Source organism: Suncus etruscus, chromosome 17 (genome assembly GCF_024139225.1).
Source record: "Suncus etruscus isolate mSunEtr1 chromosome 17, mSunEtr1.pri.cur, whole genome shotgun sequence".
NCBI lineage: Eukaryota > Metazoa > Chordata > Mammalia > Eulipotyphla > Soricidae > Suncus > Suncus etruscus.
Genome location: NC_064864.1, coordinates 36,858,037 through 36,885,865, shown reverse-complemented (window position 1 = coordinate 36,885,865; position 27,829 = coordinate 36,858,037). Strand labels below are relative to the sequence as shown.

The window sequence follows — 27,829 nt, the reverse complement described above, 5'->3', positions numbered from 1 at the left end:
AGGAACACCCAAGAACCTGGGTATGCAGCTTAGAATGTGATTGGGCCCCAAGCTCGGCCTTCAGTCAGAAATACAAATTCCAGGTACTGTCCCCCGTACCTGGCCGCCAGTCTCCCCAGTTCCACAAAGGAAGGTGATACACTCTGACTAGACAGGGTCCCCACTCTTCCCCCGCCTTTCTTCCAGGGCTGACCGAGACCCAGGAATGACGTCCTGTGTTGACTCAAGCCGGTCAAGGCCGACGGCACAGCAAGGCGACATGAGAAGAATCGATGTGGCTGTTAACAGTCCCAAGCTCTGCAGCGCTGCCCACCACAACCCAGGCCTCTCCCTGTGGTTGCCTTCCAGGTTGGGGATCCAACCTGCTGAGATCAGGATTCGCAGCAACGCCCCAGATGCACAGTCCCCACACCAGCCAGCAACCCCCACCTAACCCCCAGGAACCATCCAAATCATCACCAAAGCCCCCACTCCAGCCCCGGACCTCAATCCTGGGTCTTCCCCCATCAGTCAAGGTCCCAGCAAGGCGCACTTGGATCAGGCTTGGGGAGGCACTTTCAGAAAAGATGCTTGTTTTAAATCAATGAAAGGTCCGGTAAGGTCAGTCGTCCCACTGACAGATTTATTTTATAGACAAGTTACTCATTTAAAAACAGAAACGGCACTTTGGTCTTCTTAACAACAGACAAATATATATACACACACACACATATAAACAGTTTGATATAAAACAATTATCTACAGTCTACTTACAAGTAATTAAAGGGCTATTTCTAATTCATCTGTCATTAACTTGTAGTCAGTCACAGGCCAAGTTAGTTTTTTTTTTTTTTTGCTTGAATAGGATCCCACTATAAACTTAACACCTAGGTCAAACAGGTATTGAAGTATAGTGCAACACAAGTATTTAAGTATCAATCCAGTCTCTGGTAAAAAATAATAATAATAATAATAACGCATACATGCTGTCTCTGAGTTCTGAAATGGTTTTGGATTAAGGCAGTGTAAGAATGACACCTGTAAAAGTAAAAAATATTTACTTTTAAGAGTCTAGGATTGTCAAAAAGTGGGCCACCTTTCTCCAAAGCCCTGTGTTGCATTGCTTTACTTTTTTTTTTACGTAAATAGACATAGAAAAGATATTTTTAGAAGAATTTGATTAAATTCTTTAGTTATAACTTAAAATTCAACAAAGGTTCCAAAATTACTTTATATAAATAGAAAAAAAATCCTTCACAAAAGGGAGGGCACATTTAGTCAGTGAGTCGATTTATCACAAAACCAAAAATCAAGTACATAAATCATTTCTTAAGGCAATGTTAAGGTTTCCATGTATGCTATTCAGCCAGTACACCAGATATTTTGGTTTTCAAAACGGCAGAAAATTCCCTTTCTCATAAAATATTCTGGCTCATCATGGAGATTTTCTGGAGCAAATGTTATTCCCGAATTGAGTTTCAGTTTCATGCAGATGGTAATGTTAGGGGTCATCACCCTGCATTAAAATAACCTTTATCCCCTTCAATGTCCACTTCCTGGTCTGAATCCTCAGAAATCTCAGACTCGAGATCTTCTGGGGAGGCTGGGGAGAGAGCACATTGCGAGCTCTCCAAAGCACCTTGACTCTGTTCACTGGGCACGTCTTGCCTCTGGTTGCATGGATTGTCTAAATTTTCCAGTTCTTCTTTTTTATTGCTTTGCGGGTTCTCCTGGAAAAGATGGAGGAGAGACTTAAAGCAAAATCTTTTCATCTTCTACCACTGAAAGTTATTTTGAATTTATCAACTGCTTTCAACTTTTTTTTTAATTCAGAAAATACATATTGGTGATTCATTCTTACTTCAAAAATAGTAAAAAGTGGGCCTGGAGAGATAGCACAGTGGCATTTGCCTTGCAAGCAGCCGATCCAGGACCAAAGGTGGTTGGTTCGAATCCCGGTGTCCCATAGGGTCCCCCGTGCCTGCCAGGAGCTATTTCTGAGCAGACAGCCAGGAGTAACCCCTGAGCACCGCCGGGTGTGGCCCCAAAACAACAACAACAAAAAAAAAAAATAGTAAAAAGTAGCTTCTTTTTTCTTTCTTTTTTTTTTTTTTTGTTTTGTTTTGTTTTGTTTTGTTTGGGGGCCACACCTGTTTGATGCTTAGGGGTTACTCCTGGCTAAGCGCTCAGAAATTGCCCCTGGCTTAGGGGGACCATATGGGACGCCGAACCGCAGTCCTTCTTTGGCTAGCGCTTGCAAGGCAGACACCTTACCTCTAGCACCACCTCACTGGCCCCAAAAGTAGCTTCTTAATTCAATGAAGGAATCCGACATCTATTCTTATTGGAAGTCATTGATTCATTTAAGGAATCTTTCAAAGTATGTAATACATGTTAAAAGACAAAAAATATAAAGTTGGGGCTGGAGATATAGCATGAAGGTAGGCGTTTGCCTTGCATGCAGAAGGACAGTGGTTCAAATTCTAACATCCCACATGATCCCCTGAGCCTGCCGGGGGCGATTTCTGAGCATAGAGCCAGGAGTAGCCCCTGAGCGCTGCTGGGTGTGACCAAAAAAAACAAACAAACAAAACAAAACAAAAAAATATATATATAGTTAAGTCACTATTGTATAAAGGATGACTCTCAGGTCAGATAAGCAATGGTCACAAATACATATATGATTCCCTGTCATATGGAAATATTATGCTATACTGCTATAATTTTTCTTTATCTTTTTGTTTGTTTTTTTGTTTTGTTTTGTTCTGGGGCCACACCTGGCAGAGCTCAGGGGTTTCTCCTGGCTCTGCATTCAGGAATCACTCCTGGCAGGCTCAAGGGATGCCGGAAATCAAATCCAGGTCTATCCTGAGTCTGCCCTATGCAAGGCAAACACCGTACTGCTGTGCTCTCTCTCCGGCCCCTGCTATATTTTCTTAAGCATGACTATAGAGTAACATTCACAAACTACCTAACAAGGCCATAGATCGAAAGGAAATCTGTCTCCCCAAAATGTTTATTTGCTGTGTTCAGGATCAACCCCAAATCTGCAAATTTTTACATTATGTTAGAATAATGAAAATATGTGTTTTATTTTGTTTCAAAGAATTTTTTAAAAACATTTTTGTAACACATCTTGTTGTAAATGAAAAAGTTATTATCATTAAATCTGAAAAGTACATTGCTTTCAATTCTTCAACTTGGATTATTACAAATTATAAAGTATGTATACTCAGACAAATGTATGAATCAGTACATCGTAAAAAAAACTTGAGCAAACACATCAGACCGGGTCAAATTAAAAACAAATCTAGTACAACAAAGTCAATGGAGCGTCTTTGAAAAAAAATTTGGAGTTAGTCTTTACTTTTTATCACATACGGCATTAACAAGGCTGTCAGAGTTAGAAAGTTTGAGTTACTATCCAACTTGTAGGCCACTCTCCTACAAGTTTTATATTAATTTTAAAAGTTAGTTTAGATGAAAAGTAATTTTTAATCTCTGCGATTTAATTCTAAAACAACAGTGCAAACATGTCTTAAAGATATTTATTTCCTTATATTTGCCCTCAAGCTCTGCCTGGTTTTATTATGGCTGTGTAAATAAAAGAAACAATTTTCTCCCAAAGATAACTACTTCAGTAATTTACTGTCAATTACTTTATCTTTCCTGCGTTAATTAGATAAACAACATATGGGGTTTATAAAACAATTAGCTGGGAGTTTTACTAGCCAGTGTGTGAAAACCTAAGCATAACTGATATAGGAACTGCATTAAGTGCTTTTAACATTATTGCCACCTGAGTAACTCATCCTGAATTTCAGCAAGACTATTTGCCTTTTTAATAAAGCTGAAGAGGCTAAATAGCCTCTCAAATGACTTTTGCATACAACCCGTAACAGGCCTCGCAAGAGAGATAACATAGAAAGAAAGAAAAAAATCCAGTTCCATAGAAACAGAACAACGTCCATACCTGTTTAAGTCTTCTCCATTTAGCGCGTCGATTCTGAAACCAGGTTTTGACCTACAGAAAGGAAAGAATGAAGACTCACCTAAACCCAGAATTCCCAAAGACCAGGTAGGCTGGAAGTAGGGTGGCTAGGGGGGTGAAACAGTCCAGCTCTCCAGGACCTCCAAGTTAGGTGTAACTCACCGTGGCTCCAAGCTCACCCTCCGACCCAGGACCGAAGCCCAGCTGCCTTCCCGCTCCAGCCCTCCCGGGTTTGTCCTCACCTGTCTCTCACTAAGTTGCAGCATCTTGGCCAGTCGCTTCCTCTCGGGGGGTGAAAGGTACTTCTGCGTCTCAAACTTCTTCTCCAGCTCGATGGTCTGGTCGTTGGAGAACCTCACCTGGCCCCCTTTCCTTTTATGCAGAGGTCTCTGCAAGAATGGGCTCCAGAGCAGAGGTTTGCCTGCGTAGGTCAAAAGTGCAGGGTTGGAAACCGCTTTGGAAACCCTTTGGATTTGGGGTCTGGGGAAGGAGGAGGAATGGGAGGGGGTGTGGCGTTGACACTAAGGGCAGACATCGGGCACCTTCCCATCTTCACAGCACCCCTAGACAGGGGGCCCTACATGCATATACCATATCCAGAGTGCACCTATCATGCCTGCAAAGTGAATGCACAGCCCACCCTGTACACACACCACCGCAAACACTTTGGGGGGCCCTTTGGGAGGGGTTGTCTTGGAATTCATTCTCTCCAGAGGTTTGAACTTCAAATATCACAACCCTCTGATCAAACGCTGTCAGATGCCTAGAATTCTTATGCACTTCTAGATCCTCTTTCCTGGAGGAATATCACCGCCCCAAAATCCAGGTGTGCGCGGGAGATCGCAGGGTGGTTCCTACTCTCTCTAAGCGTAGGCGGGGGCCCGGCCCAGCCCTCAGCGCCCCAGGCAGCAGCTCCCCCGGCCCCGGGCGCCCGACCCGGCTAGGTGGAACCGTGGCTCATTCAATCTTGGCTCCAGGGCGCCACAGCAGCCTCTGATTTCACACCAGGCCTGCGGGGGCGGCCAGTTAAAGCCTCCCCGTGGGCTATGGCAACATTTCCGTCAATGTGTTTCCTGTTGGTCTATCTCGAAAAACCCTTTGCTTCCTCCTGCACAGCCCCAACATTAACCCAAGGAAACTCAACACCCGCGGTGAAAAAGTGCGCCCCCGGCCCAGCCCGACTGACAAGACTCCGGGTCCAGCTTGGGCGAACCGCGGCCCCGACCCTCAAGCATAGAAGCAAAACACAAACAAAAAACTTAAACAACAAATAAACCAGATAGGACGGTTAAAAAAGCAGCGGACCGAGCTAGAGGGGACACAGCACAATCAGGCGGCATTAAAACGGTCGTTTTAAAAGGCCAGCTTGCATTGCACTGCCAACTCGGGTTCCATCTCGGGCATTTTCTTCTGGTCCCCGAGCACTGCTAGGAAGATATTCCTGAGCGCAGAGCCAGGAATAATACCTGAGAACCGCCAGGTGTGGCCCAAACCACCCTGACCCCCCAAAAAGTTAGTGGTATCCAAGGCCATAATCTTTCAACTCTGGAGGCCTAAGGCAAGAAAGAGAACCCAGTTTCTTCATTGATCCCTTAGTTTTCGAGGCCAGAAGTGCCCAAAGCTGCGGGGGGTGAGGAGGGAGAAATTAGGGGTTGGGGGGAGACTTATTCTTAGGTCGGGCACACAATTGCGCCCCGCAAATCGCGGTGCTGCCCTTTCAATTCCCAAGGTGTGTAAGTCAGTCCGTCCTTCTGTCTACAGGCGACCGTCTAAAGTCAGAGCTTTGAAAGCTGTCATTGTTTGGGGTGGATTTCTTTTTTTTTTTTTTTTTTTCTTTTTCTTTTTTCCTCTCGAGATTTTGCTTACGTCAGGCTTCAGACTGGTGCAAAACAGCCTCAAAAAAAAAAAAAAGGAAGCAACTGGTTATTTTAGCTGCCATAAAGTCACATCCCACACAGAGGAAATGAACAATATCAGAAAAACGGATCCCGGCTATCAGAAGCCGAGTGTTTCCTGAATTTGTCTGTATTGAGGATGTCGATAAAATAATCATCAGCGTGCACGGCTCCGGGGGAAGGGGTCCGCTCCACGCAGCCAGGAAAACACTTAACAGTTTCTGAAACCAGATTTACTCCTATCGAGAAGTCAAGATTTCCTGTATGAACGGAAAAGGGTCAGGCTTTTTTTTTTTTTTTTAACTGCACCAGCTTCTTGAACCCGGTCCAGCTGCGGCTGTCGAGGACTCGCAGAGGCCGGATCGCGGGGTGCCAAGGGCCAACGAGAGCCCAACCCACCCATAGGCGCACCCCCAAAATCCTTCACCCTCCAACCGGGGCCTCTGCGCCCCAGCCCCAAGTGCCAGCACCGGTGCGCCCGGACGCCAGCAAGGTGCAGGAAAAGCAAATCTGAATCACGATGCGGTCGGGCGAAGGGGGCCCACGCCTGAGTCCCCCAGAGCCGCTTGGCAATCAATCACTTTATTTTTATTTTGCTTTTGGGGGGTCACACCCGGCAGCGCTCAATTAGGGCTTCCTCCCGGCTCTACGCTCAGAAATCGCTCCTGGCAGGCTCAGGGAAGCCTAATATGGGAGGCCGGGATTCGAACCACCGTCCTTCTGCATGCAAGGCGTTTCAACGCTCTATCTCCGTTGCTATCTCTCGGGCCCAGTCCATCACTTTGGCCACAACTTTCTATTGCTTTTTCGCCTCCGGGGCGCTGCCACCTGCCGGGCGGCGCCTTCCACGTCCGTCCGTCTCCTGCGGCGGCACCCCGTCGACTTACCCAGGGGGTCGTGGCGGAGCAAGGGGTGCGCGTAGTCGTTCACCGTCCGCGGGAAGGGGTACAGGGGCGCCCCGAAGCCGCCGGGCGCGTAGGCGGCGGCCAGCGCGGCGGTGGAGTGGTGCGAGAAGGCGGGGTGGAGCGGCGTGGGCTCGTACACGGGGGTCCGGTAGGCGGACACGAGGCTGGTGAAGGAGGAGTTGGGGGACGGCAGCGTGGGCGCGGGGCTGGGCGCGCTGGGCCCGCGGCCCAGGATGTCGTCGATGTAGAAGGGCGTCGGGTGCGCGGGCTGCAGCAGCGGCGTGGGCGCGTATAACGGGACCCCGACGGCGCCCGCCGCCGCCGCGGGCCCGGGGTGTGGGTACTGCATGGCCGCGCTCCGCTCCGGCCCCTGGCAGCGCTGCCCGCCCGCCTGCCCGCCTGCCCGCTCGCGCGCGACGCTAATTTATCCGCGCTCCGCGCTGCCCGCGATAGGCTCGGCCGGCCGAGGGTGGGGCCGCGCGCTCCGGCCCCTTCCTGCCGCCCGGCCCTGCGGCCCCTGGGCCAATGGCACCCAGCCCCGGCCCTGCCTGCCCGCCCCGCCTCGGCCCGCCCCCGCCACCGGGCCCTCCCGGGACGCCCTCGCCCGCAGCCCGCCGCCCCGGACCCCGCGCCCAGCGCCCGGCCGCTGTGCGCTGTGCGCTGTCCGCGTCGCTCCGGGCCTCCTGCGCGCCCGGGCTCCCAAGACCTCCGGGGTCTGGTCCTTTGGGAGTTAGCGGATGGCATGGAGCTGCCTGCAGGGTCGGACCCAGCTAGGAGAAGGCTCCAGGCCCCAGTCCTGAGCCCTCTCTATCGAAGCCTCCAGTCAGGGCAGCTGCGGCCGGCCCCAGGCCAAGGGCACCTGCCCCCCAACCCCGGGCCTGCAGAGCTAGCTGTCCAGGTCAGGTCACTGGCCAGGCCGCGCCTTCGAGCCCCGGGCGCACCTTCTCTGCAGGCAGACACAGTCCTTGGAATAACGGGTGGCACTGCTTGTTGCCCCCCAGGCGTGTCTACAGCGGGAGTGACCCGGTTTCTGGAGGAAGGGGGAGAGAGAGAGAGATCTTTATCTGCTTCCTATTAGGTTCTTTTATTATCAACTTTATTTTTATTTTATTTTATTTTATTTTATTTTATTTTTGGTGTTTGGGTCACACCTGGCAGTGCTCAGGGGTTCCTCCTGGCTCTACACTCAGAAATCGCTCCTGGCAGGCTCGGGGGACCATATGGGATGCCAGGATTCGAACCACCATCCTTCCGAATGCAAAGCAAACGCCCTGCCTCCATGCTATCTCTCCGGCCCCCCTATTAGGTTCCTAATAGAGGTGCTCCGGGCTCTGGGCCTGCCTCGGTTGTAGGCTCCAGCATTCACGAATGCCCTTTTCCTGGGCAATCTGGCCAGATTGCGCAGAAATCAAGGGAAGGCCGGGCCATAGCTTTTGGAGTAGCTTGCCCGGATTCCATAAGGGCGACTGTCGCATTCCTAGGTACCCCCACGGCCTTCCTCCCCCCGGGGGTCGCAGCTGCACGCAGCCCGCTGGCTCTCCCGGTGTGCCACGTGTTTCCTATTGAAGCTCCGGCGCTCGCTAGCCAGCCGGTCGGTGTGGCCGGGGAGTTGCTGCTGCGTGGAACTAACCGCGCGCCTGCGGGCCAAAGGGGCATTTTCTTTCGTGATTGACGCCCTCCTGCGGTCGTCACACCTCGGAGCGGGCAGTTTCTGCTCGGTTCTTTCATGATCCGTGGAAATGAAATGACTTCCCAAGTGTTTCTCTCGAGGAGATCGGTTTTTTTTTTTTTTTTTGCAGCGATTGCTCCAGCTGCAATCCAGGACTGCGGTGGGAAGATTCCATCTGACCTGAGTTCGAGTTTCTCTCCACGTTGTTGTCAAGGGTGCTGCTATGTGCCAGCTGTGAAGACAGATGAATTTCTTGGCGTCAAGGCAGGAAACAAATGTTAAGGCACAGCCGTGTGTGTGTGTGTGTGTGTGTGTGTGTGTGTGTGTGTGTGTGTGTGTGTGTGTGTTGGAAAGGAGAAGTACATACTGATCTGAAACCTTTTTAACAAGGGGACATCACTTAATTGGTAAGAAAGGAACGGCGTTTGCAAAATGAATGTCTAGGCTCTTAAAGAACTGAACATCCCAGAGGAGGGGGGGAAGCATTTGCAAGTTGCCAGTGCAATCTTGCTTGAGTCAATCTCCCTGACATTTTCTCATCTCCAGTATGCGAGCTTTGCCTGAAGTTTCCTAATCTCTTGGCGTTGGGTTCACAGACTCTCTCAGCATCTGTGACAGCCAAGAACTAGCAAAGACAAACACAATAAGTGGACTATGCTTTTGTTGAATTAAAAAAATTGAGTCACACGCACTTTTAACACAGTCTATAAAGAGAGAGGTGGAGGGAGAATACATTGTACTTAATATTTGGAATTGAATTGTGTGGGATTCGTTGTATAAAATAGTCCTTGACAAAACTGATTTTAAGTCTTAGCCAAGAAACATCTTATGCCCCAAACCAGGATCCACCTGCAATGCTCTTTCCTTGGATAAATTAGAGGTGTATAAACATCAAAACACCTTATATTCTGTTTTGTTGAAATGACAGTTTGTAGTATCACTTGACAAAAGAGATGGCAGGTGGTAAAGCTAGAAAAAGGCCTAGCAACAAGTGGAGGAAAATAGATGAAATTAGAGAATGTAATGAGATTTCCAGGAAATCCCATCCCCAGCACCACAAAAATTAAATAAATAAATAAATAATAAAATTTTCCTCTGTACACTGAAACCATTACATGTGACATTATTCAGGAAAATTTACACAAGGTCTAAATATCACCCCAGTTAATTGGATTCTAGATTCTTTGGGGGGTACTCCTGGTACTGTGGAATTTATTCCTAGTTCTGCACTCAAGGATTATTTCTGGCTGTGTTTGGAGTGCTGGGGATCAGAATATACAAGGCAGTCGTCCTACAAGCTATACTATCTGACCTAACTTGAATTTTTTATTTTGTTTGGTTTGGTTTGGTTTTGGGCCACACCCAGTGACCCTCGGGTTGCTCCTGGCTATGAGTTCAGAAATCGCTCCTAGCTTGGGGACCTTATAGGATGCCGGGGGATCGAACCACGTTCTGTCCTAGGCTAGTGCAAGCAAGGCAGACGCCTTACTGCTTGTGCCACCACTCCGGCTCCTTGAAATTTTTTTCTTTTCTTTTCTTTTTTTTTTTTTGGTTTTTGGGCCACACCCTGTGACGCTCAGGGGTTACTCCTGGCTATGCGCTCAGAAGTTGCTCCTGGCTTCTTGGGAGACCATATGGGACGCCGGGGGATCGAACCACGGTTAGTCCTAGGCTAGCGCAAGCAAGGCAGGCACCTTACCTCCAGCGCCACCGCCCGGCCCCTCCTTGAAATTTTTTTAACATAAAAAGTTTAAGTGTGGTGTTATGTTAAAAAGCATTCTCTCATGCACTTCCTTTTTATTTTGGGCAAAAGGCGCACACCCAGCTGTGCTGAAGGTTTATTCTTGGCTCAGGTTCAAGGATGATATTAGGTAATGCTCAGGGGACCATACGAGACAGCAGATATTGAACCTGGCTCTGCTCTATGCAAGGCAAGCACCCACTCCGATGTTCTATTTCTCTGACCTCAACTTTCATTTTAAAAATATTTTTGAGGCTGGAGTGATAGCACAGCGGTAGAGCATTTGCCTTGCATGTGGCAGACCTGGGATGGACCCGGGTTTGATCCCCGGCATCCCATATGGACTCCCGAGCCTGTCAGGAGTGATTTCTGTGTGCAGAGCCAGGAATAACCCCTGAATGCCGCCAGGTGTGGCCCCAAAACAAAATTAAGTAAATAAAAAGTTTTAAATTTTGATGTTTTCAGACCACACCCAGAAGTGCCAAAGTGACTCTGGCAATGCTCAGAGAACCATATGTAGTGCTAGGATTGAACTTGGTCAGCCATATGTAAGGCAAGCACCTTACCTCCTATACTATCTCTTTTTATATCTTTTTTTTTAAAGACAAGTAATTTAAAATATATTTTTGGTTTTTTTGTTTGTTTGTTTGTTTTTGGGTCACACCCGGTGACACTCAGGGGTTACTCCTGGCTATGTGCTCAGAAATTGCTCCTGGCTTGGGGAACCATATGGGATGCTGGGGAATTGAATCGTGGTCTGTCCTAGGTTAGCTCACACAAGGTAAATGCCCTACCGCTTGTACCACCACTCCACCCCTTAAAATATTTCTTAAATCAGTGTCAAGTTCAGGCAGTACATTGCCCTTGGAAACCACTTGGGGCTTTGCAAATCACCCCTCTTTCTGTGATCTGGTTACTGCAGTGATTGCTTCTGCAATCAGCATTCTCAGCTCATACCCAGTGCAGCATAGGACTTGGAGACTGAAATTCTATTGGGCTCTACTGTGCACCAAGGACAGTTAGAAAGATAGAAAAGACAGTTACCATATAACCTAAGGCTAAGAAGAAGATACCTTCAAAAGTTGTATTTGGGTCTTGAAAGATTATCTCAGTAAACTAACAAGATCACGGTGATTATTTTTCTCACAAAAAATTTATCCTTCATCCCTGATTTTCTTCTCTTCCCTGTTCTTTCCTCCTAGTGAGGTGACAATTCTAATTCACTTAATACCTTTCAAGTAAATCATTCTTCAAAAGGGAATATAATTTCCTATGTCCTGTCTGTGTAGAACTCAGCCACAAGCCCAAAAGATCTCACTCCACAAACCTTCCAAAAATAAATACTAAAATGTTAGTTAAATAATCATTAATATAGGAAAAGGAAACATCATTCCCTTCTTGACTTAGCTACAGGCCCAGAGAAGTGAAGGGAGATCTTAAAAGGTGTCGGTATAACATTCCAGTTCCAATACATAATCTTCACCAGTGAATTGAAGCACTTAATTCTGTTAAACTGTATAACACAACCTCTTCTAAATCCAATCATCAGATCTATGTTCATTTTGCTATAGGTAAAAAAAAAAAAATTACAACCACATTTGTGAATGTCACATTTATTGAGCTACATAATTTTTAATATCACTGTGTAAGTTTTATAGTTGGTTTTATTGTTTTAAAAGTCATTTGGGGCCCTAAAAGAACTAGACTTTTCCAAAGTTTTCCTTATAATTTTTCACACAGTCAAAACCAATAAAAAAAAAAAAAAACAGTTGTAGCTATTTAATTCAAAAATCTCTTGGAGTTTCAATATTTTTTCTCTGCTGGATACTAAAACCAATAAAGCTACATGAGATTTTAATTATATTTCAAATTAAACAAGACTCTCCAAAGCTTTGGCACCATTTATTTTAGGGGTATTGTGTAAGAAACTATACTTTGTGAGAAGTTGCTCGTCACCTTATTTATCTAGTAGGAACTTTGCAACTCATTTCAATAATTAAACATAAGAGGCATATTTAATTACATTTAATAATAATCAAATATAATAAATCAAAACTTCAAACTTGAATGTATTACTTTTAAAAAATAAATTGGTCGATTTTTATTTACATTAAAATTGTCATTGACTCTGGAAAACTAATTCATGCAGAAGACTTTGCATGCAGAATACCCACATTGGTTTTGGGGGAGGCTTTCTGGGGGGAGTACCTGGCAATGCTTAGGTGCTACTCCTGGTTCTGCTCAGGAATTATTTCTAACAGGGCTTAGGGGACCATTATGGGATGGGGGTGTTGAACCTAGTTAGTCACATGCAAGGCAAGCTCCCTATCCACTATCATATCTCTTCAGTCTCATAAAGACCCAGGTTGGATATCTAGTACCATATGTTCCCTAGAGCACTGAGAGGAGTATCCCCTTAAAAAATCACTGCGTATATCCCCCCAGAAAATCATTATCTTCAAATGTTGGAACAATTAAATTATTTTCTAAATTATATACCAAATAGTTTTATTATATTTTATCTAAAATTCTACATAATCTCACTTGTGTTTTAGTGTTTAACTTGTCAAGTTTAAATGCTAACAAGTTCAAAAACATCTCATCCAAGTCATGAATGGAACCACGGAACCACATCAGCGATGTTCCATTCCACATTTTACATATTTCAGTATGCATCACTTAGCAGGAGTCTCAAACTCAATTTACCTGCGGGCCGCAGGAGGCAAAGTCGGGGTGATCCTTGAGTGCAAAGTCAGTAGTAAGCCTTGAACATTGGGGGGTGTGACGCAAACAACTAAAACAAAACAAAACAAAAAAAGATTCCTCTAGGGCAGGGCCACAAAATGTTGTACGGAGGCACGTTTTCGGCCCGCGGGCTGCGAATTTGAGACCCCTGACTTAAAGTGTAGTGTGGGTGTTTTCATGACCACAGAGTAATAGCTGAATTTGTGATATTTATTAGCTAATCAAAAAAGCTGATGAAGAACCCAAAGGGAGGAAACATTTTTACAATGAGAAAAAAATACGAATAGATATTATTCCAAAGACATATAAGTGGGTGATAAGCATTGGAGAACATTCAATATCATTAGTTATCAGGAAAATGCAAATCAAAACTACAATAGCACTTCATGGCCACTAGGCTAATAGTTATAATAATTTTTTTTAAATACAGAACGCTTTACGAATTTGCATGTCATCCTTGCGCAGGGGCCATGCTAATCTTCTCTGTATCATTCCAAATTTTGTATATGTGCTGACGAAGCGAGCACTATAATAACTTTTAACCTAGAAGATAACAAATGATGTTAAGGATGTGGAGATTTAGAACCCTCATACATTAATAGTGGCAATGACATACAGTTGATTTGGGAAACAACCTGGCAATTCCTAAGAAGGTTTGGTGTTACTATATAACCTAGAACTTAACCTAAAATGTTCCCAAAAAATGACAGTGTATGTTGACCCCCAAACTTGTTCATAAATGACCATAGTAGAATTCTAACAGCAAAAAAGTGGGAAAAATGGCACAAATATCCTTCAGCATGAGAGTGGGTAAATTATGCAGCATTCAAACGATAGAACTTTTTCTTTTTTGGGGGTGGGGGTTCACACCCGGCAGCGCTCAGAGGTTACTCCTGGCTCTACTCTCAGAAATCGCTCCTGGCAGGCTCAAGGGACCATATGGGATGCCAGGATTCAAACCACCATCCTTCTATATGCAAGGCAAATGCCTTACCTCCATGCTATCTCTTCGGCCCCTAGATAATAGAACATTTTTATAATATATTTAGGCACCATGATTACAAACATGTTTATAGTTGGGTTTCAGTTACAAAAAAGAACACCCCCTTCACCATTTCTACCACCTATGCCCCTATCTCCCCTCTCCCCTCCCAACTGCCTGTATTCAAGATAGGGATTCTATTTCTCTCAATCACTACCATTGTTGTGATAGTTGTCAGTGTAGTTATTTCTCTAACTGAACTCATCACTTTTGTGGTAAGCTTCATATCGTGGGCTGGAGAGACAGCTCTCTGTTACCTCTTGGTTTTATTATAATACTGTATTTTATTTTTCTTAAATCAGAAAAATGAGTAAAATTATTCTGTGCCTATCTCTCTCCTTCTGACTTATATTCATTCAGCATAATAGTTTCCTTGTCCATCCATGTATAGGAAAATTTCATGACTTCCTGATAGCTGCATCATATTACAATGGAATATTACTTAGTAAAAAAAATTAAGAACCATAACTATAGTACAATGGATAGGACACTTGCTTTGCATACTGTCAACCAAAGTTCAATCCCTGATGTTCCATATGGTCCCTGTCACGCCTGCCAGGCGTGATCTCTGAGCACCACTGGGTGTGGCCAAAAGATAACAAAGGTATGAAGTGTAGATACAATATAGATGAAATTTCACACTTTTTACTATAAAAGATCACTATTAGATGATTTCTTTGAAAAGCCCAAATTAGGACTGGAGAGATAGCATGGAGGTAGGATGTTTGCCTTGCATCATGCAGAGGGACGGTGGTTTGAATCCCAGCATCCCATATGGTCCCCTGAGTGCCAGGAGTGATTTCTGAGCATAGAGCCAGGAGTAACCCCTGAGCCCTGCTGGGTGTGACAAAAAGAGAAAGAGAGAGAGAGAAAGAGAGAAAGAGAAGAGAGAGAGAGGAGAGAGAGAGGGGTCCAGATTAAGGTATACCTACAGAGATAGAATATAATTTAGTGGGCCGGAGAGATAGCATGGAGGTAGGGCATTTGCCTGGTATGCAGAAGGACGGTGGTTCAAATCCCAGCATCCCATATGGTCCTCCGAGCCTGCCAGTAGCAATTTCTAAGCTTAGAGCCAGGAGTAACCCCTGAGTTCTTCCAGGTGTGACCCCCCCCCAAAAAAAAAAAAAAAAAAAAACAAGAATATAATTTACTGGTTACCTACAATTGAGAACATTGGAAGGAATAGAGAGTGTTTGCAAAGGGGTACAAAGTTTTCTTGTGAGGTAATGACCATATTTTGTTTTTTGTTTTGGTTTTTGGGTCACACCTGGCCGTGCTCAGGGGTTACTCCTGACTCTATGCTCAGAAGTCGCTCCTGGCAGGCTCAGGGGACCATATGGGATGCCAGGATTCAAACCACCAACCTTCTGCATGCAAGGCAAACGCTTTACCTCCATGCTATCTCTCCGGCCCCATAATGACCATATTTTAAGAGTTATTGTGATAATCACTATGCCACTTTGTGAATCATCTATAAAAAAATAAAACATTTGGGGGGCACCAGGAAGATAGCTCAAAAGACTGGGGTTCTTTGCATGTGGAAGTCTTGAGTTAAGTCCATGAGCAGTACCAGATGTGGTTCAAAAAGCAAAAGGAAAAAGTACAATTTAAAAAAGTCCACATTTTTTGAAGGAGAAGAGAATTTTACTATTTATCTGGCATGAAGAAAGGCAAAGAAAAACAGGAACATTATTTTTGTCTTCAAAGGAGCCTTCTCCCCATAACTTCTGGAAGGTGTGCTGGTGAGCTGGGCTTCCTGGGCCAGAGAGCTAAATTGATAAAAGCCCACTTGTTTTTTCTTTCTTTTGCTTTTTGGGGCACACCTGGCAGCACTCAGGAATTACTCCTGGCAGGCTTGGGAGACAGTGTGGGATGCCAAAGATCGAAGTTGGGTGTAAGGCAAACACCCTATCTGCTGTGCTATCACTTTGACCTCAAAAGCCTACATTTTGTTTGTTTGTTTGTTTTTGAGGCCCACCCGGTGATGCTCCTGGCTATGTGCTCAGAAATCACTCCTGGCTTGGGGGACTATATGAGATGCAGTGGGGTCAAACTGCAGTCCGTCCTAGGCTAGCACCAGCAAAGCAAACACCTTACTGCTCTGTGCCACTGCTCTGGCTCCCTTTTTTTTTTGTTTATTTTTGTTTTTTTGTAAAGCCCACATTTTTAGTTGGTAAATAATATGCTGTGAATCTTATATCAATAAAACTGTGCTTCAATTTGAGTTGTTTGGTTTTATTTTTTGAGCTACACATTGTAGCTCAGGGCTTACTACTATCTCTATACTTAGGGATGACTCCTGGTGGTGCTCAAGGAACTATATAGGGTGTCAGGGATTGAACCTGGGTTAGCTATGCAAGACAAGTGCCTCACCTACTGTACTATCTTGCTAGCTCTTTTTGTTTATTGGGTTGCATCACACCTGGAAGAACTTGGGTTACTTCTGGCTCTGGGTTCTGGGAATGTTCTAGATAGGGCTTGGGACCATGTGGAGCAAAGGATTGATTCCAGGCTTTGACCAAGCAAAACCTGTGTTCTAACCCTATTGAGCCATCACTACGCCCTCAGTTACATTTGGAGGGAATGTTGGGGGTGTTGGACCATACTCAACAGTGCTCAGAAGGTAGTCCTGGTATAGTGTTTAGGAATGATACTTGGCAGAATTCAGGAGACTCTATTGGTATGAGGATTCAAAGTAGAATCACCTGCTTATAAGGTATGTTCCTTAGCCCCTACTATCTATCTGGGCCTTTATATATATATATATATATATATATATATATATATATATATATATTTGGTTTTGGGCCACACCTGTGGTGCTTAGGGGTTACTACTGGCTCTGAGCTCAGAAATCACTCTTGGCAGACTCGGGGGACCATATGGGATGCCAGAAATCAAACCTAAGTCTGGCCCAGGTCAGCCACATGCAAGGCAAATGCCCTACCGCTATGCTATTACTCCGATCTCTTCTAATTATTTTTTAAATGATGTGTCAGATAAAAAACAATAATGTAACCTATAATGATTTTACCACAAGTTATAGTGTTAGGAGTGACATGTTGACATGTAATTCAAATTTTTTCTTTTTCTTTTCTTTTTTTTTTTTTTTTTGGATTTTTGGGCCACACCCATTTGCTGCTCAGGGGATACTCCTGGCTATGTGCTCAGAAATCGCCCCTGGCTTGGGGGGACCATATGGGACGCTGGGTGATCGAACCGTAGTCCGTTCTTTGGCTAGCGCTTGCAAGGCAGACACATTACCTCTAGTGCCACCTCACCGGCCCCATGTAATTCAAATTTGTGGATAAAAAGCCAAACTCCTAAACAACCCATGAGAAAACACCAGAAATAATGAGTCAGGACTTATTAGCCATGGACTCTTTTAATTCACTATTCCCCTGGCTCCTTAACCTGTATTTTTTCTCACCAGCCAAGTGTCTTTCTATTCATAAAGAAGGGAGCATTTGTTGTCAAAGAATGGTCCTGATAATCTTCATTTTCTGGAATTTATTTGAAAACTTAAAATTCTTTTGATGACATACTATTCCCTATCCTTTAAGGAGATTTCTAAAGATTTTATTCTGAAAAAAGGAAAGGACTACACTTTCCCCAGTGCCAGGCCATAATGAAGTCACGGGCTTCTTAAACAGTATGACTGGCGTCTGAGAGGCCTTTGGGTCAGAGAGAGAATGTGAAGGTAAAGTTGGAATTCTAAGTATGAGGGATTTATAAGAGCTGGGGATAAACACTTCTTGGAAAAATGGAGCTTCGTGGTCAAGATTCTATGAGTCAGTTTACAGTTAGTTGACTACAACTTACTCTTTGGCTTAGCAATCATCTCATCTCCAATAAAATATAGCAATTTTTTGGGTCACACACAGCAGTGCTCAGGGGTTCCTCCTGGCTCTGTGCTCAGAAATCTGCCCTGGCAGGCTCGGGGGACCATATGGGATGCCGGGATTTGAACCACTGTCCTTCTGCATGCAAGGCAAAAGCTTTACCTCCATGCTATCTCTCTGCTCCATAGCATAGCTTTTTTTTTTTTTTTTTTTTTTTTTTGGTTTTTCGGGCCACACCCATTTGATGCTCAGGGCTAAGCGCTCAGAAATCGCCCCTGGCTTGGGGGAACTATATGGGACGCCGGGGGATCAAACCGCAGTCCTTCCTTGGCTAGCGCTTGCAAGGCAGACACCTTACCTCTAGCGCCACCTCGCCAGCCAGCATAGCTTCTTAAAGGCTTTTTTTTTTCATCATTGAGGACTGGGCACATGGATCAGAAAGCACCACACCAGCACCAGTGGTGTGGAAGAAATAGACAACTCTCTCCCTTCTCTCTCCTCTCTCTTTCTCTCTCTCTCCCTCTCTCTCTCTTTCTCCCACCCCCCCCAGCAGAAAAAAATCCTGATTCAAGGGCAAATTATTGATTATATTTTGTCATAGTTAACATTGGTGAATTCAGAGCCCAGAGGCAAAGGCCTAAGGGAAGAAAGCACATACTGTAGGCGGTGCTAGCTAACCTGCCCAGAATGCGACCAACTCACCCACATGTAGAGGCCAAGTCCATCGGCGTGGCCTCCCAAATAAGTGGCTGCTTACACAATGCAAGATAATCTCTTACACATGTAAGCCTCCCTGAGATCTCCTGCAGTGGGACCAACTGGCAGTGACATAGGAAAGAAGCACCTTGAGTCTATAAAAGGAACCATGATCACACACACACACACACAAATCAGAAACAATTAGTAGTGATCCCCTATGTAACCTCTCTAAAATAGTGTTCAGAGTAAAAGTGCTTAGGATGTTTGACAAGTTTAAATAAACAATGGAACATCTACTAATAAACAACAAAAGAATATGAAAGCCAAAATGAGAAAAATACAAACAGAAATGTAAGAACTGAAAAACTTGGTAAGCAAAATGGAAAATTTATTGGAAGACCTCAACAATGAAGTAAGAACTGCTGAGGACTGAATATTTGAGCTCAAAGATGAAGTGCAGAGGCAATGTTGAAATTGGGTCAGCTCCATATTCTCAATCTTTTCTAGAACAAGATGTAAACCAAGCCATGAAAGATTATACCATCACCAGCCCATGCAGAGAAAGCTCAATACCTCAACAGGAGAGGGTGGGCCAAGGCCCTGTCCTGCTGAAGCCATGCTCACGGTCTCTATCATTCAGAATCACCATTTCCCTGATGGTCCTGCCTCATCTGTGACCCTCTAAAATTCCATTCAAAGGTGCTACTTTAATGTTGGAACACTTTGTTTTTACCCAAAACAAAGGTGTTCTCTAGCTTTCTCTTTCCTTTTCACCAATTCCTTTGACATGGGAAAAGCCACCTAAACTAGATTAGCTTGCTAAACACTTTTGCCTGTCACTCAACCCTCCACCTCTCAGTTGGATTTGAGCTGGTCAATAAATATATATTTCTGTTTGGCAGGCGCAGAGATCATGAGACAATAAGCCACTCAACCCCATGATTTTCTTCTTCATGACTGTCTTGTTTGATTAATTTATGCAGCAACCATGCTTCAGACCCACTCACCTGGGGTTAGAAAACACATGGAACATTTTTTTTTTTTTTTTTTTTTTTTTGGTTTTTGGGTCACACCCGGCAGTGCTCAGGGGTTATTCCTGGCTGCAGGCTCAGAAATTGCTCCTGGCAGGCACAGGGGACCATATGGGACGCCGGGATTCGAACCGATGACCTCCTGCATGAAAGGCAAACGCTTTACCTCCATGCTATCTCTCCGGCCCCACACATGGAACATTTTTTTTTGTTTGTTTTTGTTTTGGTTTTTGGTTTTTGGGCCACACCCAGCGGTGCTCAGGGGTTATTCCTGGCTGTCTGCTCAGAAATAGCTCCTGGCAGGCACAGGGGACCATATGGGACAACGGGGATTCGAACCAACCACCTTTGGTCCTGGATCGGCTTCTTGCAAGGTAAACGCCACTGTGCTATCTCTCCAGGCCCCCACATGGAACATTTTTACACTTTAAGACAAGACAAACCCCACACAAAACTTCAATAGAAAGATGGCACAGAATTCTATGACAATAATCTTTCTCAATGTCAGTAGACCAAATGTACCAGTTAAGAGACACAAAGTGGCAGGATGAATTAGAAAATTGAACCCAATATTCTGTTGCCTACAAAAAACACATTTGAACAGAGCAAGCAGACTCTAAGTCAAAGGGTAAAAGACAATTCTTCAAGCAAACAAACCTCTCAAAAAGACCAGGTGGACTTTGCAAGCATTCTTTATCAGATGACATAGACTTCGGGCTCAAAAGGTTGTGAGACAGTAAAGGTAATTTTTTTTTTATTTTTTTTGAGGGGCGGGCACACCCGGTGATGCTCAGGGGTTACTCCCGGCTATGTGCTCAGAAATTGCTCCTAGCTTGGGGGAACCATATGAGACACCAGGGTATCGAACCACAATTTGTCCTAGGTTAGCACATGCAAGGCAAATGCCCTACTGCTTGCACCACCCCTCCCCGCAAGTAAAGGTAATTTCTTTTTTTTTTTATCTTTATTTAAACAGCTTGATTACAGATATGAGTGTAGTTGGGTTTCAGTCATGCAAAGAACACCACCCTTCACCAGTGCAACATTCCTATCACCAATGCCACAGATCTCCCTCCTCCCCACCCCACCCCCACCTGTACTCTAGACAAGCTTCTACTTTCCCTTGTTCATTCACATTGATAGGATAATTCTCAATGTAGTTATTTCTCTAACAACACTCATTAATCTTTGTGGTGAGCTTCATGTAGTGAGCTGGACCTTCCAGCCCTCTTCTTTTTTGTCTCTGGGAATTACTGCATAAATGTCTATTATTTTTCTTCAGACCCATATATGAGTGAGACTATTCTGCATTTTTCTCTCTCCCTTTGACTTATTTCACTCAGTTTGATAGAGTCCATGTACATCCATGTATAAGAAAATTTCATGACTTCATCTCTCCTGATGGCTGCATAATATTCCATTGTGTATATGTACCACAGTTTCTTTAGCCATTCATCTGTTGAAGGGCATCTTGGCTTTTTCCAGAGTCTGGCTATTGTAAAAAGTGCTGCAACGAATATAGGTGTGAGGAAGGGATTTTTGTATTATATTTTTATGTTCCTAGGGTATATCCCTAGAAGTGGCAGAGCTGGATCGTATGGGAGCTCAATTTCCAGTTTTTGGAGGAATCTCCATATCGCTTTCCATAAAGGTTGAACTAGATGGCATTCCCACCAGCAGTGAATAAGAGTTTCTTTCTCTCCACATCCCTGCTAGCACTGATTATTGTCATTCTTTGTGATGTGCTCCAGTCTCTGTGGCGTGAGATGGTACCTCATAGTTGTTTTGATTTGCATCTCCCTGATGATTAATGATGTGGAGCATTTTTTTCATGTACCTTTTTGCCATCTTTATTTCTTCTTTGACAAAGTGTCTGTTCATTTCTTCTCCCATTTTTTGATAGGGTTAGATGTTTTTTTCTTGTAAATTTCTGTCAGTGCCTTGTATATTTTGGATATTAGCCCCGTGTTTGATGGGTATTGGGTGAATAGTTTCTCCCACTCAGTGGGTGACTCTTGAATCCTGGGCACTATTTATTTCCTTTGAAGTGCAGAAGCTTCTCAGCTTAATATAGTCTCATCTGTTTATCTCTGCTTCCACTTGTTTGAAGAGTGCTATTTCCTCCTTAAAGATGCCTTTAGACTCAATGTCATGGAGTGTTGTTCTATATATCTCATGGTTTCAGGTCTGATATCAGGGTCTTTAATCCATTTGGATTTTACCTTCATACATGGTGTTAGCTGGGGGGTCTAAATTTGCTTTTTTGCAAGTGTCTAACCAGTTGTGCCAACATCACTTATTGAAGAGGCTTTCCTTGCCCCATTTAGGATTTCTTGCTCTTTTATCAAAAACTAGGTGATGGTATGTCTGGGGAACATTCTCTGAGTACTCAGGCCTATTCCACTGATCTGAGGGTCTGTCTTTATTCCAATACCATGCTGTTTTGATAACTATTGCTTTGTAATATAGTTTAAAATTGGGGAAAGTAATGCCTCCCATATTCCTATTCCCAAGGATTGCTTTAGCTATTCAAGGGTGTTTATTATTCCAAATGAATTTCAGAAGTGTTTGATCCACTTCTTTGAAGAACCTTTCTCAATATGGTTAAGGCCATCTACCACAAGCCAATGGCAAATATTATTCTCAATGGAGAAAAAATAAAAGCCTTTCATCTAAATTCTGGTTCAAGACAAGGCTGTCCTCTCTCACCACTTCTATTCAACATAGTACTGGAAGTTCTTGCTATAGCGATCAGACAAGAAAAAGATATCAAGGGCATCCAGATAGGAAAGGAAGAAGTCAAGCTCTCACTGTTTGCAGATGACATGATACTATACTTAGAAAACCCTAAGGGCACTACCAAAAAGTTTCTATAAAAAATAGATGCATATAGCAATGTGGCAAAATTAACACACAAAAATCAATGGCCTTTTTATATACCAGTAATGATAGGGAAGAAATGAACATTAAGAAAACAACCCCTGGGGGCCGGGCGGTGGCGCTGGAGGTAAGGTGCCTGCTTTGCCTGCGCTGGCCTAGGACGGACCGCGGTTCGATCCCCCGGCGTCCCATATGGTCCCCCAAGAAGCCAGGAGCAACTTCTGAGCGCATAGCCAGGAGTAACCCCTGAGCGTCACAGGGTGTGGCCCAAAAACCCAAAAAAAAAAAAAAAAAAAGAAAACAACCCCTGGGGCCGGGCGGTGGCGCTGGAGGTAAGGTGCCTGCCTTGCCTGCGCTAGCCTAGGACGGACCGCGGGTTCGTATCCCCGCGTCCCATATGGTCCCCCAAGAAGCCGGAGCAACTTCTGAGCGCAATAGCCAGGAGTAACCCCTGAGCGTCACAGGGTGTGGCCCAAAAAAAAAAAAAAAAAAACCCAAAAAAAAAAAAAAAAAAGAAAACAACCCCATTCACATTAGTGCCACACAAACTCAAATATCTTGGAGTCAACTTGACTAAAAATGTGAAGGACCTATACAAAGAAAACTATAAAACACTGTTCCAAGAAATAAGAGAGGACACATGGAAATGGAGACACATACCCTGCTCGTGGATTAGCAGGATTAACATCATTAAAATGGCAATACTCCCCAAAGTATTGTACAAATTTAATGCAATCCCTCTAAAGATACCCATGACATAATTTCTTTCTTCTTTTTTTTTTTTTTTTTTTTTTTTTTTTTTTTTGGTTTTAGGGTAACACCTGGCAGTGCTCAGAGGTTACTCCTGGCTCTAAGCTCAGAAATTGCTGCTGGCAGGCTGGGGGGACCATATGGGATGCCGGGATTCGAACCACCATCCTTCTGCTTGCCAGGCAAATACCCACCTCCATGCTATCTCTCTGGCCTCTTAAAGGTACTTTCTTAATGATGAAGAGACACATACATCTTGAAGAAATATATGCACCTAGTGAGGGACAAACCAAATACTTAGAACAATTGCTAATAGACTTGAAGGAAAACATTAATATCAACACAATAGGGCCCGGAGAGATAGCACAGCGGTGCTAGCCTTGCAAGCAGTCGATCCAGGACCTAAGGTGGTTGGTTCGAAATCCCAGGCTGTCCCCATATGGTCCCCCGTGCCTGCCAGGAGCTATTTCCTCGAGCAGACAGCCGGAGAGTAACCTCTGAGCACCGCCGGGTATGGCCCAAAAACCAAAAAAAAAAAAAAAAAAAAACCAAAAATATCAACACAATAGTATTTGGAGACCACACTGCTCTGTCTCTTCTTAATAGATCATCTAAACTGAACCTCAGTAAAGAAATACGTGCTTAAAAGAAAGAATTGGGGGCCCGGGCGGTGGCGGCTGGAGGTAAGGTGCCTGCCTTACCTGCGCTAGCCTAGGAGACGGATCCCGCCGGTTCAATCCCCCGGCGTCCCATATGGGTCCCCCAACAGCCAGGATGCGAACTTCTGAGCGCATAGCCAGGAGTAACCCCTGAGCGTCACCGGGTGTGGCCCAAAAAAAAAAAAAAAAAAAAAGAAAGAATTGGAAGAGAGGGGCTCAGGAGGATTATATATATATATATATAATTCCTAAAAAGCTAAGTGCACGTTCTTCTATAGTACATATAAGATATTCTCCAGAAAAGACCATATGCTGGGACACAAACATATCTTCACAACATCAAGAGAGTAGAAATAATTTTTTAAGACTCACTCTAGACTAGGACGAACCACGGTTCGATCCCCCAGTGTCCCATATGGTCCCCCAAGCCAGGAGCGATTTCTGAGCACATAGCCAGGAGTAAACCCTGAGCATCAAATGGGTGTGGCCAAAAAAAAAAAAAGACTATAGGACTGAAAATAGATGTTAACTGCAAACAAAAACAGTGCAAAAATGTAAACATCTGAAAAACAAATATCTCATTACTGAACATCTAGTGGGTCAAAGAGGAACTCAAAAGATTCCTGGGAACAACTGAAAATGAGAATATGAGCTACTAGAGCTTGTGGGACGTAGCAAAAGCAGTGTTATGAGTAAAGTTCATATCTTTACAAGCATTCATTATAAAGGAAGAAAGGACCCAAATAAACAATTTAACTGCACGGCTTAAGAAGTTGCAGAATGACCAACAAAAGGAACAGAAAGCAGGCAAGAGAAAGAAAATTATAAAACTTAGGGGGCCGGGCGGTGGCGCTAGAGGTAAGGTGCCTGCCTTGCCAGCGCTAGCCTTGGACGGACCGCGGTTCGATCCCCCGGTGTCCCATATGGTCCCCCAAGCCAGGAGCGACTTCTGAGCGCATAGCCAGGAGTAACCCCTGAGCATCACTGGGTGTGGCCCAAAAACCAAAAAAAAAAAAAAAAAAAAAACTTAGAACAGAAATTAATGACCTGGAGGGGCCGAAGAGATAGCACAGTGGTAAGGCATTTGCCTTGCATGCAGAAGGACAGTGGTTCGAATCCAGCATCCCATATGGTATCCCAAGCCTGCCAGGAGCTTTTTCTGAGCATAGAGCCAGAAATAACCCCTGAGCACTGCCAGGTGTGAAAGAAATAAAAAAGGAAATTAATGGCCTGGAATCAAAAAAATAATACAAAATATCAATTAAATCAAAACTTGATTCCTTTGGAAAATAAACAAGAACCAATAAACCTACTAGCATGACTCAGAGAGAGGGGGAGATGGGGAGAGAAAGAAAAACCCTAGTGAACCTAATCAAAAATGAAACAGGGAACATCAACAAAAGAGACTGCAGAAATTCAGAGTCTCATCAGAGATTATTTTGAGAACCTCTATGAATGAGATGAAAGAAACTAGAAAAAAAAAATGAGTAAATTATTGGGACTCCTAAAGCCTCCCAACATTGAACCAAGAGGATTTGGAATACCTGAATAAACCTATCACTATTGAAAGAATTGAAATGGAAATCAAAAACCTCCTCCCCCAAAACAAAGTCCAGACCCGGGCCCGGAGAGATTGCACAGCGGCGTTTGCCTTGCAAGCAGGCCGATCCACAGGACCAAAGGTGGTTGGTTCAAATCCCGGTGTCCCATATGGTCCCCCGTGCCTGCCCAGAAGCTATTTCTGAGCAGATAGCCAGGAGTAAACCCCTGAGCACCACAGGGTGTGACCCAAAAACCAAAAAAAAAAAAAAAAAAAAAAAGTCCAGACCCAATGGAGTGAATTCTTCAAACCTCTAATATTTTTGTGTTGTTGTTGTTTTATATCGTTTTGTTTTGTTTGTTTTGTTTTGGATCACACCCAGCATGCTCAGGGGGTTACTCCTAGCTCCAGGCCTCAGAAATCGCTCCCGGCAGGCTCAGGGGACCATATGGGATACCTGGATTCGAATTAATGACCTTCTGCATGAAAGGCAAATGCCTTACCTCCATGCTATCTCTTTGGCCCCTATTTTTTTGTTGTATGTTTGTTTCTTTTTGAACTACACCTGGTTGTGCACAGGGGTAACTCCAGACAATGCACTTGGGATTCACTTCTGAAGGGCTCAGGGGACCATAAAGAATGCATAGAATTGAAGCTAGGTTAGCTGCATCCAAGGCAAATGCCCTATCTATTGCACTATTGCACCAGCCCCTCTCTTTCAAGAAGAAAGGTCTTCTTTCTTTCTTTTTTTTCTTCCTATTTTTTTTTTTTTTTGGTTTTCAGGTCACACCCCAGTGTTCAGGGTTACTCCTGGCTCCACACTCAGAAATCGCTCCTGGCAGGCTCGGGGGACCATGTGGGATGCCGGGATTTAAACCAATGACCTTCTGCATAAAAGGCAAACGCCTTACCTCCATGCTATCTCTCCAGCCCCAAGAAATGTCTTTCTTTAAAGAAGACCTCTACCAATCCTTTTTAGGCTCTTACAGGGAATTGAAGAAACAGAAACACTCCTAGTGTCTATGAAGCATCAACCTAATACCAAAAGCAGACAGAAATACCACGGGAGGGGGGGAGAGAGAGAGAGAGAGAGAGAGAGAGAGAGAGAGAGAGAGAGAGAGAGAGAGAGGCTAATATCCTTGAACAGATAAATGAGATGCAAAAATACTTAACAAAATACTAACAAGTAGAATCTAACAATATATCAAAAAAATCATACACCATGACTAAAAAAGATTCATACCAGGGATGTGAGGTTAGTTTAACATAATCTAAGTCAATCAACATAATTATACTATGTCAATAAAAGAAAATATATAAATGGAACTACATTAAATTAAAAAGCTTCTACATCTCAAAGGAAACAATGCCCAGGATACAAAGACCATCTATGGAATGGGAGAAACTATTCACCCAATTCCTTTCATTTGCCCTTTCTCCCTCCCTTCCTTCCTTTCTTTCTTCCTTCCTGACTTCCTTCCTTCCTTCCATCCACCCTCCCTTCCTTCTTTCCATACTTTCTTCCTTCCCTGCTTCCTTCCTTTCTTCCTTCCTTCCTTTTTTCCATCCTCCCTTCCTCCTTTCCTCATTCCTTCCCTCCCTTCCTTCTTTTCTTCCTTCCTTTTTCCTCCTCCCTCCATTTAAACCACGTTTGATAAGAGGTTAATATCTAAGATACATAATACAGTGGTAGAGCTAAAGAAGATAAAATACAACCCTGGGTCAGAGCAATAATACAGCAGGCAGGGCATTTGCTTTTCATGCAGCTGATCTGTGTTCGATCCCTGGCATCCCATATGGTCCCCTAATCCTGCTAAAAGTGACTTCTGAGTGCAAAACCAGGAGTAACCCTTGAGCACCACTTGGTGTAGCCAAAAACCAAACAACAACAATATAACCCCCTCAAAAATTGGGGGAAAGAGGTTGAACTAAATTTCCTCAAGGAAGAAATACAGGCAGCCAGAAAGGACACAGGAGGGCTGGAGAGATAGCACAGCTATAGGGTGCTTGCTTTGCAAGCAGCCGATCCAGGACAGATGGTGATTCAATCCCAGCATCCCATATGGTCTCCCATGCCTACCAGGTGTGATTTCTGAGTGCAGAGCCAGGAGTAATCCCTGAGTGCTGCCGGGTGTGAGCCCCCCCCCCCAAAAAAAAAGGACACATGAAAAAAATATTCCACATCATCAATCATTAGAAAGATGCAAATCAAAACAACAACATGGTATTTCACACCACAGAGACTGTCATACATCAAGAAGAACAACCAGTGCTGAAGCAGATTCAGGGGAAAAGGAACTCTTATTCACTGCTGGTGGAAACATTAACTTGTCCAGCCTTTTTGGAAAATAATATAGATATTCATCAGAAACTAGAAATTGAACTTCCATATGGCCCAGTAATTTTGTCCCTAATAATATACTCTAGGGGTCCAAAAATATAGTGCAGGAAAGCCCTCTTC

At 44.2% G+C, this 27,829-nt stretch overlaps 1 protein-coding gene and 1 non-coding gene across 2 annotated transcripts; both read right to left on the bottom strand.

Annotated features, from left to right (window-relative positions):
* Positions 1–1,197: 1,197 nt before the first annotated feature.
* On the bottom strand, positions 1,198–7,126 carry HHEX (hematopoietically expressed homeobox). The gene is made up of 4 exons (XM_049764332.1): positions 6,753–7,126; positions 4,213–4,391; positions 3,953–4,003; positions 1,198–1,709 (listed from the first exon to the last, which is right to left on the bottom strand). Exons 1-4 carry the CDS (start codon positions 7,117–7,119, stop codon positions 1,491–1,493), a joined length of 816 nt encoding a protein of 271 aa, XP_049620289.1. The 5' UTR covers positions 7,120–7,126; the 3' UTR covers positions 1,198–1,490.
* A 6,219-nt stretch (positions 7,127–13,345) lies between these two features.
* On the bottom strand, positions 13,346–13,452 carry LOC125995342 (U6 spliceosomal RNA). Its single transcript, XR_007490883.1, has one exon. It is a non-coding gene; the product is annotated as a U6 spliceosomal RNA (small nuclear RNA).
* Positions 13,453–27,829: the final 14,377 nt, after the last annotated feature.